The sequence below is a fragment of the Ostrinia nubilalis genome, chromosome 18 (genome assembly GCF_963855985.1).
Source record: "Ostrinia nubilalis chromosome 18, ilOstNubi1.1, whole genome shotgun sequence".
Lineage (NCBI taxonomy): Eukaryota > Metazoa > Arthropoda > Insecta > Lepidoptera > Crambidae > Ostrinia > Ostrinia nubilalis.
The window spans coordinates 8,820,231-8,837,183 of NC_087105.1; the positions used below are offsets into that span (position 1 = coordinate 8,820,231).

The window sequence follows — 16,953 nt, forward strand, 5'->3', positions numbered from 1 at the left end:
CATATATTTTATTATTTTTATTAAAAACTGGCTTTGTCCACCAAATAAGTTTTTTTTTATATGGAACTTTATCACTTTGCTAGGGATGAACACGCGAACTTTTGAAAAAAAATCTTACTCGAGTCTTTAGACTAGTCCTTACTCGATATAAAGTCTAAGAGTGGACAAAAATATTGAATTTAAAATATCCCTTCCCTTCACTTGGACTTTCGAGTAATGAAAGGTGCTTTGAATGTTGATTTTCAGCTGCTGCAGCTGGCCTAAAGGCACAAATTTGAATGTCGATCATGGATGGTAATGAAAGGACCAAACATAACGAAAGGCTGAGCCCGGATCAGACAAGTTAACTGACTACGTAGTTGCAGTGCCATACATATTATTCACTAACGTGAAATAAATTACTTTTTACACAAGTTTACGGTCTTCAAAACCGTTTGGTAGATGTAAGAAATATTATACTTACTTATTTGTCTATTAAAGTTATCTCAGATAAACGTATTTTTTTATTTTATTTTGATAGCATTTACAAAAAAGAACTATTTTATACTTTTGGACTATACACACTGTTTGTATTCGTTTGTTGGTATTTTCTTTGATTTTGTTTTGTATTCTTAAAAAGTTTAGATGAAAAATTATTAGCATATTTGTAACTCTTTAATATAGCTATTATTTTGAGCAATGAACACAAACAGTATAATTAATTAAGATAAGATTAATTCTATTCTAAGTCAATGTAGGTGCCACCGAAAATGCCATTTTCTTCATGTTAATGATTCACTGATAAAATGCAGTAAGGCTTTAGTTTATAAGTTTTCTCAATTTAGAATTAAGGACACTTTGTGATAGCAAGTAGTTGATTACTGGTAGATATATGTTACCACCAAGAAACAGTAGATATTACTTTAGAAGGATTTTACTACTCGATTTATAAACGTTGTAATGGGTGTTATATGTGTCTATTTAAACATAGCGATATTGACCTGTATTTTCTTCAAAACTATTGTGTTATGGTTAAGTTTCCTGATCGCATCAAAGAAAATCATGAAACAGATGTGATAAAATTATGGTTTTATTAAAGCTAGAGCTTTTACCTAAGATATACTTTTCCGCCTCTTGAAATGTTCCAATATGATAAATTGATCATGAGTGAATGTTTCTTAGTATTAAATACTTGACATTAATTTGAAATTGAATTATTCTTTGGAAATCTATTATTATATTTTATTCAAATAATCATTAAGAAATCTCTATATTTCTAAGTATTTTGATGATGCCATTCAATATTGTGCTTTAATAATTTTGTAGTGTGTGTGAACTTTGCAGAATAAAATATTAAACTATTTAAAACGATTTTTTATTCAAAATAATCACATAGGCAATCCGATGAAATCAATATATGCTTTCTTTATTTTGGAATCCTTGCAATATCTTAAATCAGTGTTATTTTGAAAGTCACCCTAAACCGAATTTGGGCTAAGTATTAATTTAAAAGTAAAACATCAATTTGTGATATTTTACTTTTAAAATACCTATCACAAATTGTGTTGTGCCAATAAGGAAAGGAAGCCTTCGGAAGGATCTTTATGTGTATGTGTATCTTCTTCTGGTCTGGTTGCCTGGAATAGATCACTTCTTAGCGATAAGATCGCCTTTGTGCCGTTTGAATGTAATAGAACCCGATAAATGCCTTATTATCTATTATCTCTGTCTAACTCATAGTCAACCATTAATACGTGCTATGTGGTCTACTAACCAATCGATACAGTGTGTTTACAGTGCTTATTGCATCAATTCAATTTATCTATTCGTAACAATCGATGTAAACTTGTCTTTGCAGCAGCAAAGCTTAAATAAGTCAACGGTATTTGCTATCCACATAACGGTAACGTTATTTTTGGGATGCCACAGTAAAAAAATGACACCTGATATTATCCGTCACTGTCATCTAGTTGTCAAATGCATTGATTCGTTCGAAAGTGATGGGCCAACTCGGGAAAAACAGAACTCGATTTAACCCGAGTTAAAATCCACGTAACTCGGGTTGAACTCGAGTTACGTAACTGGAGTTAACTGGATGGACAAGTCACTTTTTTACTTATGTTTACCAGTTTATTCCCTCAGATTCGTATTAACATTTAAAAACATATCATTTATAATGTATTGGGAGAATCATACTAACTAAAGTAAGAAAAAAAATTATTGTTTGAAATATAATAATTTATTCATGGATTTTTGGCTTGAATATATATTTAATATATTTATCACTTGGCATTTTTCAAAAACAGAACATAAAACACGAAAATCTACAACAATAACCGGCAGTTTAATTTAAAGTTAACTTCAAATGAACATAGTCTCTCTTAACACTCAAATGATCGGCAATCTTCGGTCCATGTCGGATCCATTCGGTTTACGATACGAACTCGAGTCAGAGAGAATTCAACTCGAGTGGGTTCGAGTTACGCCCAACTCAAGTTAACTCGAGTTACTTACTCGAGTTGATCATCACTACCGTTCGATCATTCATCCATCAGTCAAATTTTTATCAAAGCGTGGGAGGAAGTGTTTTGGTGTTTACGCAAAATAAATCAAAAAAACTAAGATTTTTTTATTAGAAAAACACCAATATCTGGTTAAACAATCCTATCTTTAACAGAATAACTTCAGTGTCTTACAGTGTTGTTAAGTATTATTATGAGTTCGTGGTTCTAAAGCAAGCATACGGAGAAAAAAATAATAAAAATGTGTGAAAAATCGAAGTTTAAAGATATTTTAGAACCTAGGAAGACTGAATCTGGTATATTTAGTTTTATGTCCAAAGCTTGGTACCCGAAGAGAACACAAACTTTGGACAAAATTTATTCTCCACAAGATATCAAGGATGCTGCTGCTTCTTCTCTGTTTATGGAAGCAATTATTGAAGCGGTATGTACGGAATTTAATAAATTTATCAACCTGCTTGATTTTCTAATTGTCCCCATGAAATTCCAATTAAAAAATAATAATCTACCACTTGGTTCAATACTTAAAAGTCAATAGAAGTTACTTTGATGGCAAATGTTCTTTAAATTTAATCATTTAATAGTATGTAGACTCTTTTCAGAGCATTTGTACACAAACCTAACACATATGCAAGGTAATTCTGATAAAAACTAGTACAAATATGTACCTAGTTATGTCATGAAACATAATCTTTATTGAAAAATCCTTGCCCTGTATTTTGGATAGTGTGGATAGGGTGCGAAATATTAATGTGTTATTATAACAATTTCTTATTTTATATAAAAAAGGAGAGTTCCAAGAGTGGTGTCAGCAAAGAGAAGCTGCGGAGAGAGGTGCTTCAGTACATCAATGAGATTGGAATGGAGAAGAAGATGCATGTCATCAGGTGGATAGGCATTCTATCATTGAAAGTTGCCTTCAAAATGAACATTGGGATCTATGTGAATGAGCCTGCGGTTTTAAAAGCAAGTATATTCATCTTTTAAGTCTTTCTTTAGGTTTTTGGGCTATTTTTTCCATTCTATAAATATACTTGCACAAGTTATCACAGCTGAAATTGAAATTTGGTGAAGGTTTACACCAGCTGCTGAAAAAAATCTGTTAGTAATAGTAAATATGTAAATTGAATGATAAACTTTACTTCTCTATCTCTGATATTGACTCTAATCTTATTTCTTTTAGGTAAAATCCACTATGGGCAACAACCCAGTCCTATTCTTGCCGACACATCGTAGCTATGCTGATTTCTGTATTCTGACTTACCTCTGCTACCATTATGATATTGAACTACCTGCTGTTGCCGCTGGGATGGGTATGTAGCACATTTATTAGTTTTTTATTATCAGTCTAAAGGGTCTTTGGCAAACTTCAACCTGTTAAGTGTCCAGAAAATATTACAAAACTGTCCTGAAAACTCTAAGATATAAATCCTCTGGCTAAAAGTCAAACACATGATTAAATAAAATGAATTCACTCTTTAAGTCAGCCAACCTGTCCTTTAATCTCTTTTATTTCAAAGTTTTTTGGTCAGGTCCTCTTTTTTTAACATGCGCATCTAATTTAATAGAGCATAAACTGTGCTTCAAATATTTATAAAAAACTAGCTTTCCGCCCGCGGCTTCGCCCGCGTGGAATTTTGTCTGTCACAGAAAAACTTTATCGCGCGCGTCCCTGTTTCAAAAACCGGGATAAAAACTATCCTATGTTCTTTCCCGGGACTCAAACTATCTCTATGCCAAATTTCATCAAAATCGGTTGCGAGGTTCAAGCGGGAAAGCGTAACAGACAGACAGACAGACAGAGTTACTTTCGCATTTATAATATTAGTTGGGATTAGTTGGGATTGGGATGTAGTTAAGTCATCTCAGTCAATGTCAACACAATATTCTTGGATATTACAAAATTACACACAAATGGTGTGCTTGAATAACATTGTAGTGTAGGCAAGCATGTCAAATATTTACTTATGTTATAGGAGTTGACACAAACTTGTAAAATCAAACAGTACTGCAACATTTGTGTGTTCAAGGATGTTGGTTAACCAAAGTTCACATTAACTTCTTTTATTAGGTATATAAATCTGCATTTAGAATCAATAAGGAAAATATAATATGGATTTAAGGAAATCTGCTGAAATCTTTTGCATGGGTTGTTATGTAGTATTACGCTTGTATTCACAAACATTACAATGAGGTCTCACAGTGCGCGTGGACGCATAGGGTCACACACGAACAAATCACAGAGCTATATTCAACGCTGTGCATTCGATTTGCTGCTTCAACTGCTACTGCTTGCTGCTACAATAAATACGGCAACCTCTTATCAAGCACAACTAATGGATGTCATATGCCTTTACTTAGAAAATCATAGAAGTGTTGTAATAAGTATGTTAAAATTTTTAAATGGCAAAAAGGTTATTCAGTTAGATGGCTTAAAAGTATTATGTAATATACCTATTATAAAGGGTTAATTAAAACTGGTTTTGGTCTCTTGTGCCATTAAATATGTTTACCATCTACAATTTTTTGTACAGTCACTACAGTCAGCGTCAAATAATTCGTGACACTAAGTGGTCAAAAAGTTGAAAAGACAAACTTATTCCAATCGTAAAATGGACGTGTTTCGAGCTTTTTGACTTCTTCGGGTGTCACGAACTATTTGACGCTGACTGTGATAAAAATTCTCGTCATCTTTATTGCTCTAAATTATTATTCTGCCTGTTTTGTTTTAGATTTCTATTCGATGTTTATAATGGGCCAGCTGATGCGCGAGACGTGTGCCTTCTACATCCGCCGCACGCTCACGGGGGCGCCACTGTACGCCGCCACCCTCAAGCAGTACGTTCGCTCGCTGGTGGCCAAGCACGCGGCGCCTGTCGAGTTCTTTCTAGAAGGCACTAGAAGCAGGAGCAATAAGAGCTTACCGCCTAAGTATGGTATGTATTTCATTCACTTTAACTGTTGAACTAACTGACGGAAATGGAGAAATGGTACCATTCATGGCGTATTAAAGCGGACGGAGAAAAATCTGTGCATGTAACCTTCACTCTCAGAAGAAACTCCTGCCCACCGGTCAAACTTAATGGTATCCAAATACCTCAGGCTGAGGACGTTAGGTATCTGGGCTTGCACCTGGACCGCAGGCTAACCTGGAGAAAGCATATATGGACAAAGAGGAAGCACCTAGATGCCAAACTAAGAAACATGATGTGGCTTGTCGGAGGCCAGTCACAGCTGAACACCAGTAGCAAAATGATGGTCTACAAAACCATCCTTAAACCTATCTGGACCTACGGGATACAGCTGTGGGGAACAGCTGCCAACTCCAATCTCGACATAATCGAGCGCTTTCAGACAAAAGCCATACGTTTGATTTACCAAATCCCATGGTATATCAGCAACAAGCTCATCTATCAGGACTTGCCATTGCCCACAGTCAGAGAGGAAATAAAGAGCCACACACTCCGCTACAAGGATAGACTTTCAAATCATCCAAACTCTTCAGTACAACAACTCATGACCATTGAAGGCTTCCTATTCAGCAGACTGCAAAGAGCTAGTGTCAGGGGTCTCCTTAGTAGATTCCAGGACAGTTGAGAAACCATGACCACTGAGGGCAACTGAGTCACTGGACTCCACCCTACCCATGACAAAGAACAGTGCAAACGGACACAGGAGTGGATTATTGTAGTTCCCTACAGATTGCCGCTGGGACCACGGATATAAGAGAAAAAAAAAAAAAACTTTAACTGTTTTAATCATAAATGTACTATTCTAGACTGCATCTCACTTAACCAGGTGCGAATGCGGTCAGATACCTACCTTTTTATGCATAAACTACATAAGTCATACTTACATACTCGTTCGTTGCCCACTATTCTTGTGGATATCCGAAGAGGAGACCAAGTAAATAATATGCGAACATAATGCTTTTTTTTTTCTTCAAAAAGATTATTAGCAATTTGTATTGCCCAAATTACTAATAGTGGGCTCACCACAATAGTCGAGCGGCGGTGGGATTCGAACCCGCGTTCCTCGGATCTCCAGTCGGCCACTCCGACCCCTTCACCGTTCGGTTATCGTGCTTCACCAACCGGTCTGGCCAACGTGTTGAGTCTAGGCCAATTACTACATTTGTCTGTGGTAAATTGAAAAGGGTCGTGTCCCTGCAGTGGAGATAGTCTCCAATGAGATGATAATGATAATAATATAGATTTTAGCTTAGGCTATATAAGCTAAAACTCGCAGGCGCACGCAACCGCTCCTTGCAACTGCGCATGATTTGACATAGACCCTGTGTATGCTTTGGTAAATTGGAAAACGTGTTCTTGCAGTGGATACGATATAAAAGACCTTCGTCGTCTTGTCGTGTCGACAATAATACACCTACACAGTGTCAGCCCAAAACTCCGCCACAAGAGGAGGTTGTCAGTATCCTTCATTAAATCTTCCTGCGTGCAGTTGTTTGGGCACGCAGGGCACGACATCATGTGCTTCGTCGACTGGGGAACAAAACCACACTTGCACTCCAAGTTTTAGCCTTCTATGAATCCCCACCTGAACAGAGTAGAACCTGAAAAGACCTGATGATGATCATTTCCTTCAGGTATGCTCTCAATGACGCTGATGCCGCTGTTCGCCCGCGAGCTATCAGACATCACAGTCGTGCCGGTCAACATCAGCTACGACCGGCTCATGGAGCAGAACCCTTACGCTTACGAACTGCTGGGTGTGCCCAAGCCGAAGGAAACCACTAAGGTGAGAACAGCATTAATAATATAGGGTGTTGGGTGTAAACTGATGGAATGTGAACATTTTTGTGGCATAGCTAGACTTACAAAGTGTGTGTAACTACGTAGGAAATAATATTCAAACTATTTTCACGCATACGAAGTCGCGAGCACAGCTAGTGCAATGATATAGGTATCTAAAACGCGAATTCGCTGGAAAACGTGTGTTCAATTCACTTACATGTGTCGTTAACCAGAATTGAATTTGAACCCAAGTTCTCGAGGTCTAGATGACTTGTCTTCACAAGTAAACAAATTAGTCAATAATATTTTGATCGCATATGTCTTTATCGCTTCTGACATACTGTTTATTTTGTGCGTATAAACATTATTTTAACTCAGAAACAATTTGCAGGGCCTCCTAAAATGGATAACCACGCTAAACGGTCACTTCGGCAACATGTACATAAACTTTGGTGAGCCGATGTCAGTCCGAGACTATTTGAAATGGACGCCGTACACCGACGAGCGCCTCAAGCCTTCAGAGTTGCAGACATTATCTCCTGAGCAGTTCAACCAAGTGCAAGACGTGGCAGATTATGTCGTCACGCAACAACAGGCCAATTCTGTAGCGACTATATCAAATTTACTTGCATTAGTGTTAATGGAAAGTCTGATGAATCAACGAGCGTTGCCGTATGATGAAGTTATATTAGAAGTGGACCGAATGATAAAGGTTCTAAGGAGTTTAGGAGCCACAGTATTCGAAGACGATGTGAGAAAGAATGTCGATAGAGTATTAGTTGTGCAGGCCAAGTCTTGGAAGTTAGATAAAGATAGACGACTCCGAATCATTTCATCGGCGCCTATAGATGTCACGGATGAGTTGAAGAAGAAAATGAAAGGTATGTTTCAACTTTCAATTCCTAATTCGTTCGCCTGGTTTAGCGTTCCTAACTACTATGCCAGGGTCGCGGATTCGATCCCTGCACAATACAAACTTATCTGCATGATCATTTCCATTTGTATTGATCTGGGTGTTTTAGTAACTATGTATGTTTTAAATAATGTTATCTTAGTAGCTTTGCGTTGAAGACAAAACCTGAGTTGCACCACCTTAACTTTAATCGTAACCGGTGTTTTTGTATAGAGTTTGACAGATTATTGACGTTTGTTAAAGATAAAGTAAGATGGTGCAACACAGGCTTCATTGAAGTGTTAAATATCCAAGGATATTAATTATTCCTTTGTCAAAACCAAACAAAGAGAGATAGTAATTAATTTGTAAACATCGTATGTTGATGACTCATTGATAAAAGTTATTAATCACTTTATTCATTTATAGGTCACACATTAAAAGCGGAGACAATGGTGAATGCGATTCCAATAATCCAAGTTCAAATGTACGTGAATCCGATGCTACACTATCTTGTGCCTTCTGCGCTCATATCCGTTATAGTACAAAGGGGACCGCATACATATGGTAAGAAAATGCGATTGTCATTTAATTTATTTATGATTTAAGTATTAATTATCGCGCTTATTGATCTAGAGCTAAACTCATGAAGTGTCTGCGGTATAGGACCTTGGGAAATTAAGGGAAACTTCAGATTTGTATGCCCTGTCACGAGTAAAACTTTCGCCTTTCGTTCCTTTCAAAATTACATCGAACTACACGAAAATATAATAAACAAATTTACTATAAATAATAGTATTTTACGATGACATCGTTGAATTATAATTATAGGTATTTTAAAGGAACTTTTCTTAATTTTATTTAAACATTTTTAAAAGTATTTTTCTAATAACATGCTTTTGTTTTGGCAGATGATCTAGCTCGGCATTATAAAGAACTAAGAAAATTATTGCGGCACGAGTTTTTCCACATTGAAAAGACTGAAGAACAGGTTTGTAAGCCCCAATTATACTTTACACAGCGAACATATTATACATACATACTGTCCCAAAATTCAACGATAGGACGGCGCCGTAGGGTGGACATGGTCATGACTACTTTTGGAAAAATAAGAACAACAATTTTAAGATCGATTTTTTTTTATTTCTCCTAAAGTTTAACTAGTAAGTTTTCTTAAACCTTATGAAAAGTAAGAAAAAAAGTTTGTGATAATAATAATAGTTATTATTTCTCTTTCACAATATAGTCATTATAGCCTGACCAGGAACATAAAAACCCTCGCCATGTTGCGGAAAACTAATGGTACTAATTTCTTTTAATGGCAACAGTAACTGAAAACTTCATTGTCATGTCACCTTGCATGTCAGTCTATTGCTGTCAAAGTGTAAACAAACTTTATTTTAAATGTGCGCAATTGATTTTGTGAATTAAATTGCTAAAATCTTTTTATAGTCGTGAAAGAAAAATGGTTTACAATGTGTTAAAGTATTTGTCGAAGAGAAATACTAAGGGTTCGGACAATATTTTCATTGAATAATGTTTCCGACAAAGGTTGTCAAATTGACTGACATGTTTATCGCATAGTACAGTCCACTATGAAAATTAGTTGTGGTTTGTTTCAACTACCTATTTTAAAAATTTTTGTCACTTTCTAAGTGTTGAATTTTATGGAATTGGGAAAGAAGTACCGAGTTTGAAGCGTTCATGAGCACACATTGCAGTTGAATATTCAAGTTCTGAATTTGATTATTGATGAATAATAAAATAAATCCTACTAGCTCGATTGATGTTTTCATTTAATTTATTTAAACCAGGTTACCTATAATAATATTTTTTCGTTAATTCATGAAAATATCAAATTAGCCCGTAATCCTGAATCCTGATACATAAAGTTAGCCTATTAATTTAACACAGGTACGACTGTACTCAGTGTTGCACTATCAAATGCAATTGACGCGCCTAGCTCTATGCCAGGGTTTTTATGTTCCTGGTCAGGCTATACACAAAATACTGTTTGTAATTTTTTTTCTTATTTTTCCTAAAGTAGCCACCCTACGGCACCGGCTTATCGTTAAATTTTGGGACACGGTGTAGATACAACTACTTATCAGATTGCAATGTGAAAGTTAGTATGTATATTGTCATTTATTTCAAGATATTTACAATGTATCACTACTCGAGATATAATTTTATTAACTTAATCATCAAGAACGAGGAAATGGTATAAAATATCGTATTTTATCGGTCGCCGCAAACACGCTTATACGACAATAACCGATATAACGCTTAACGCAAAATCAAAAAAGATAGCGCACTGATAATGCGATAAAAATATTTATCAAGTACTAAAATGTGACTACTACTAAACCTATATATTACTACGGCTTATTCAATCTTATTTATACTACATGATTTTTACCGTCTTAATATTTTTACCCATGAATATAAACTTTCACTATGGGACCAACTCTGAAATCACAAGAAAAATCAGCTGTATAATACAAAAGTTCAATACAGATTGACCAAAATGTACGAAACAGCAGATTTTTTTTGTGATTTCAGAGTTGGTCCCATAGTAAAAGTTGTTTATATTCATGGCTAAAACATCCTGTAAAAATTCGTCGCTTGCCTCTCTAACTGACGTATCTGTCATTTTTTTCGAAACTGAGTTTTCTACTCCATCTTAATCAATTTTGCAAGACGAATCGATCTGTCCAATCGCCTAAAAATTGTGAAAAATGTCAGTTACGTCAGTTAGAGAGGCAAGCGACGAATTTCGATTCGATAAAAAAAAACAGTATTAATGTATTAAAGTGGGCCCCAAGCATCGCTGAATATACGTGGGAGTTCAATCGATGGGTTAATCTCCTCGCACCGGCTTGAAACTACAAAAACACCCTGTATATTTCATTTGTTATGTTCGAATTTACAATAACGTAACTAGTGTGGACTGTGGGGAGCCAAATTCAATCCAAGGGTTTTCTTTTGTTCTTTAACATATGCATAATATCCAAAAGGAAATATAAATGTATATTAACCGTAGATCTTCTGAAAAGAAATTAAAATTTACCTGTTGATTATTATGTAAATGATACTTCATTGGACTCACGTTGATAACCGCAACTGTGTGTATAGTCAGAGTCAAATACATCGTGACATCTTTGTTACAATTGGTATAAGGTTGTGTTGTCAACTTTTTGGCCTCTTTGAGTGCCACGAACTATTTGACGCTGACTGTACCTATCTAATTATTAAGTACTATTTTTTTTCTGTTATCAAAAACGCCACAACACGATGTGTACTTTGGTTTGTCAGATACGATACACATTGTTTTGGCTCCAATAACAGTGTTGAACATTGACCTGGTGTTGACTGGGTTACTAGGACTGATAATTGGGTTTTACATATTGGCACTCCAAAGGACAATGGGCAAAATGGTACCCGGCTCCAATAGATATGTGTCTAGTATCGTTTGAAAGGTCTTACCAAGACGAACAACTTTTACTATGGCCACTAGCCTCAGATCTGGTTGTGTTCGAAGATAAACATACTTTTTTGCAAAATGGTACCCGGCTCCAATGGTTATGTTTGTAGTGTCATTTGATAGGTCTTACCAAGACGAACAACATTTACTATGGCCACCAGCCTCAGATCTGGTTGCGTTCTGAGATAAACTTACTTTTTGTGTAACCGAAGTATCATTCGTGTCCATCGTATGGTACTTAGGTTATGCGAGGCATGAAGGGTTTACTGCTCCAGCATCCTTCCTTAACTCTATAATTATTAATAGGGATAATTGTGAAATAAATGTTTTTATTTGAAGAACTACTAAGTACCCCCTTATTAATAAAAAGTTATACATAGGTTGAACCTTGGATTAAAATGACATTTCCATACCAAATGACATTTTAAGCCAGAGTTCAACTAGGGTGTAACTTTTATTAATAAAGGGGTTGGAGTTTTATTACTTCTTAAAGGTTTTATTATGGGTTGCTAAAGCGAATAAACCCACAAGACCCAATAAGTCCACCCACAAGATGGACCGACGACCTCATAAAGGGTGGTGGGAAGGTGCTGGATGCAGGCCGCCACCAACCGGCCATTGTGGAAATCATTGGGGGAGGCTTATGTTCAACTAGACGTCCTATGGCTATAATGATCATGATGATGATGATGAAAGCGAATAAAGGGCTAATGGCTTGGGTAGTTCATCGTAGGTATAATCCTTTCCTTTTCAATGTTTATTTTAGTTATATTAATAGATTCTCGTCATGGTACATACTTGTATACATGGATGATTGTGTTATACTTTCATATAATACTTATTGGAATTACTGCTTTCAAAACGTGAATTAGAACTGGCCCCATAGCAGACATTTTTCTACATCACAAGGCCTTTTGAAATATATATTGGTTATGGCTATTGGAGCGGGTACCACTTTCCATACATTTGTGCCCATCATCCTTTGCATCTTGGCTATACAGGGTGAAATTGCAACATATTGCATTTGTTTTTAAATAAAATATAACTTTATTGTAATTATATTTAATTGTAGTATTATTGGACAAATAAATGTTCTCTTTTACGAATACTACTCACTTAAAAAGTCTCAAAAATAAACACAACAAAAACTCTAAAGAACTTTAGCGATATTTGCCATACGTATTCGGGGTGATGGAAAATATGCATATTTCAGTTCTTTTTCATTCATAAAGCAAAAAAATTGAGGTACTTATAACCATTTTAATGTTTTTTAAGTCGACTGAGTCGTAGTTTCGACCTTTACCCAGATGTTCTGACGTGTGTGTGTTTTGCAGACGTTCCAAGCGGCGTATGATTACTGCGTGCGAAACGATGTGGTGCGTTCAGATAGCGAGGAAGTTACGATGGGAGGGCCCGAGGGTGTCCGGTTGAGAAGTCTACTCCAACGGGCCGTGTGGCCCGCGCTGTCATCCCTGCTATTATGTGCTGACGTCATGACTGAGGTAATTCTTATTTGATTTAGGTAAAGAGCCAGACAATGAGTAGATGACGTCATATGGAGAGTAAACGGGTTATGATGGAAGCGAACGAAGGTTTTCGGCTGAGGAATCTACTCCAGCGAGCCGTATGGCCCGCGCTGTCCTCCCTGCTATTATGTGCTGACGTCATGACTGAGGTAATTCTTATTCGATTTAGGTTTTAAAGGGCCAGACAATGGGTAGATGACGTCATATGGAGAGTAAACGGGTTATGATGGGAGCGAACGAAGGTTTTCGGCTGAGGAATCTACTACAGCGAGCCGTGTGGCCCACGCTGTCATCCCTGCTGCTGTGTGCTGACGTCATGACTGAGGTAATTCTTATTTGATTTAGGTTGTAAAGGGCCAGACCATGGGTAGATGACGTCCATAAAATTATAACTTCCGCTCACATTTTTATTGGCATATCTAAGGTACATTGTGGACATTTAAATAGTGACCTTATTACAGCGGAATACATAGCGTCGCGTTACCTACGCTACGCTGTGTGTTTCCATGTTAGCGATCCTGACTGTACACGTCATATGTTCCATTGGTGGTTGATATAAATGATTTCTTCTGCATATTTAGTACTATCGAAGTGTTTAGCTGGTGGCTGAATATTGATTTACTAGGGAGTTAAAGAAGGCCACAAATACACGATACAACATACAACAAGGATCCTACTTTGTGTTTACACTGTCGATTTCCTGCTTATATCATTTATGTTTGTATTGTTTATTATCACGCTGTCTCAAAAATGTATTCTAATCATCACAGAAAACGTAAAACAAGTTTCAAAAATGTACGGAATAGACATTACTACTTTGTTATGCTAATTGAAAACCCATACAAATATTATGAATGCGCAAGTAACACTGTCGGTATGTTTGTTGACTTACATTTTGCGTCTATATCCAAAACCATTAATGACTGTTTTTTTTTATTGGATTATTATTTTTTTATTTTTATAAGAGCGATAAACACACAGTGCACGGGAAAAATCTAAGCTATAATTTAAATATGTATGTGTATGAACGTCAATAAATACTTAAAATACTGAATTGAACTCAACATTTGTCAAGGTTCTTTATGCATGTAAAAAAGTGTTGTTTCATAAAATGTATGTATTATAAAACATTGAAAAAAGGCTAATGATATGACTGGTTTACTTGTGGTACTTATTGTTAATGTTGAATTTTCGAGTGATATCAATAGCAAGGCCATTCCGATATCCATAACTACTAACTGTAATTATAGTGGTTGACTATCTGTCGTTGCAGCTAAAGACATGCGAGCACAACCGGGCGTTGAAGCTAGTGCAGGAGCGTGCAGAAAGCGGCCCCTACCACCCATACTGTCTCAGTCTGGATTCCGCCACACATTGCCTGCAAGGATTCGTGCTGGCTGGTGCTCTGACCAGGGATAAGCAGTAAGTATATACTTTTTTTTACAAAACAAGGCAAGTATTTGACCGCAATCGCACCTGGTGTTATGTGAGATGCAGTCTAGGATGGTACATAATCTGCCCTGTAAGTACCTACCTATTCACTCTCGCCTTAAAAAGGCCCGGATTATAGAGTTTGGGAAAGACAGCAACAAGCTAATTCCAGTCCAGCTGTTCGCATTGCTACTCATGATAATACATATTGGTGTGATTACCTATTATGTACTTGTTATCATTATAACCAATCTCTGAATAATACTATCTTCTTCTTTTTGTCGTGTCGACAAAAAACCTACACAGCGTCAGCCCAAAACTCCGCCACGAGAGTGGCGTTGTCATTTGCCTTCATTAAATCTTCCTGCGTGCAGTTATTAGGGCACGCAGGGCACGACATCATGTCGTCGTCGTCAACGTCGTGTTTTACGTCGTGTCGTCGTGTTCGTCAACTGGGGAAAAATACCTAATAATAGTATAGTAGGTAGCCATAATACAAGTCCTTACATAAAGATGTGCTTCTATGCTTCTTGTAAAAACACTATTACTTATCTACTTGATACGATCTAGTACAATATACACGTGAATTTTGATAGCGTGATTAAATTCGTCCTTTTACTTATCTTCAAGATAAACACAACAGGACATTAACCTACATTGTCGCACTGACCTTGTCAGAATTGTTAGGGATATATTAAGTCCGCTACAGAGCAATAAACACAGTGGTTGGTAGTAACATAATAAATATATTGGTATCAAAGCACACGTAGAATATTTACAATAGAGAGTTCGGCACAGCCATTACACAGCTAAAAACAACATCACATTTGAATATAAATGACAGTTCTATCATAGCGGTTCCAGCTAGCCAGCTCTACGTTATACAGCATGAAGGTGCTCATCAACACACCCCCTCAACTCATGCTTTATACAAGGCACTAGAGTACGCGCAACCCTAACCCTTTACTCAGCAAGTGATGCCTTATACGAGGCAAAGGTTTGGTGAAAATATCTGCCAGCATATTTTCAGTTGCCAAATGTTCTAAAGTTATCGACTTATTGTCACGCAGCACATCCCTTATAAAGAAATGCCTAATGTCGATGTGCTTACTTTTCGCGTGATAAACACCGTGATCTTCAGCTAGACAGATAGCAGCCAAGTTATCAGCATGCATGCTTACCTTAGACCAATGGTGAAGACCAAGTTCCTTCAGTAAGCCATTCAAATACACTGCTTCTTTCATAGCTTCCGCTAAACTTACAAATTCAGCCTCACAAGTCGACGTCGCAACGATGCGTTGCTTTTGTGATGCCCATGAGATACCTGCTCCGCCTAAAATGAAAACATAGCCGGTAAAAGATCGTCTATCTGTTTCACAGTTACCCCAATCTGCATCCGCATAACCTTGAATGCACTTACCCATCGGTTTAAATGTTAAACCCTGAGTAATCGTACCTTTTAGGTACCTAAGGATCCGCTTTGCAGCTCTCCAATGAGTTTCCTGAGGATTCTCTGAAAATTGTGCGAGTTTTGCCGTCGCGTTCGCGATATCTGGTCTAGTCGCTACGCTCAAGAACATAAGTGCCCCTATGAGTTCTCGGAACGGAAAAGACTTTCCTCCTTCATCCTTCTCTTTGCTACTCATAGCTATCTTTCCCATCTCCATTGGAGTTTGTACAGGACTACAGTCCTCCATGTTAAATCTCTTCAAAATGGTCTTTACATATCTCTCCTGTGACATGTGATATTCATTACCATTTTTCTTTATGTCGATCCCTAGACAAAAGGTTGCTTGGCCAAAGTCCTTTAGTTTAAACCTCTTTGCCAGTTCCTGCTTGAATTTATTTATGGTTTCTCTCTTGCGTGAAGCAATTAATATATCATCAACATAGATAACGACAAACAGGTCTGCTCCATTATTGTCACATTTATGATACATACAAGGTTCACTCACTGTTGGTCTCAAACCCATTTCTCTAAGTTTCATGTCCAGCTTCATATTCCACTGTCTTCCAGCTTGCTTGAGACCATATAACGACTTCTTCAAAAGACAGGTGTCACCCCCTGCTTTCATATTCTCAAGCATTTTCACAGCTCTTTTGCCTATTTCGCTTTTTCTGCCATCCAAGCTTATCAGCTTTTCTAAACTTTCTTTCAGCAGTTCTGGAATTCTCATATAAATATTCTCATCAAGATCTCCATTTAAATAAGCAGTATTTATATCTATCTGATCTATGTCCATGCCCATTTCAGCTGCTAAAGCAATCAATAGACGAACCGTTGCTATCCTAGCAACTGGGGCGAATGTCTTGAAGTAATCCAGACCATGTTGTTGACTATATCCTTTCGCGACAAGCCTGGCCT

At 36.9% G+C, this 16,953-nt stretch overlaps 1 protein-coding gene across 1 annotated transcript in view; it reads left to right on the plus strand.

Moving 5' to 3' along the window:
- The first annotated feature begins 2,521 nt into the window (after positions 1–2,521).
- Positions 2,522–16,953, plus strand: part of LOC135080688 (dihydroxyacetone phosphate acyltransferase) — a 31,621-nt gene continuing 17,189 nt past the window's right edge. Inside the window, exons 1-11 of the mRNA XM_063975390.1 lie at positions 2,522–2,570; positions 2,657–2,925; positions 3,291–3,467; positions 3,685–3,814; positions 5,234–5,437; positions 7,108–7,259; positions 7,647–8,136; positions 8,577–8,714; positions 9,059–9,138; positions 12,966–13,133; positions 14,431–14,579. Of these exons, the coding sequence (XP_063831460.1) occupies positions 2,743–2,925; positions 3,291–3,467; positions 3,685–3,814; positions 5,234–5,437; positions 7,108–7,259; positions 7,647–8,136; positions 8,577–8,714; positions 9,059–9,138; positions 12,966–13,133; positions 14,431–14,579 (1,871 nt within the window). The 5' untranslated portion in view covers positions 2,522–2,570; positions 2,657–2,742. The remainder of the gene's footprint in view (positions 2,571–2,656; positions 2,926–3,290; positions 3,468–3,684; positions 3,815–5,233; positions 5,438–7,107; positions 7,260–7,646; positions 8,137–8,576; positions 8,715–9,058; positions 9,139–12,965; positions 13,134–14,430; positions 14,580–16,953) is intronic.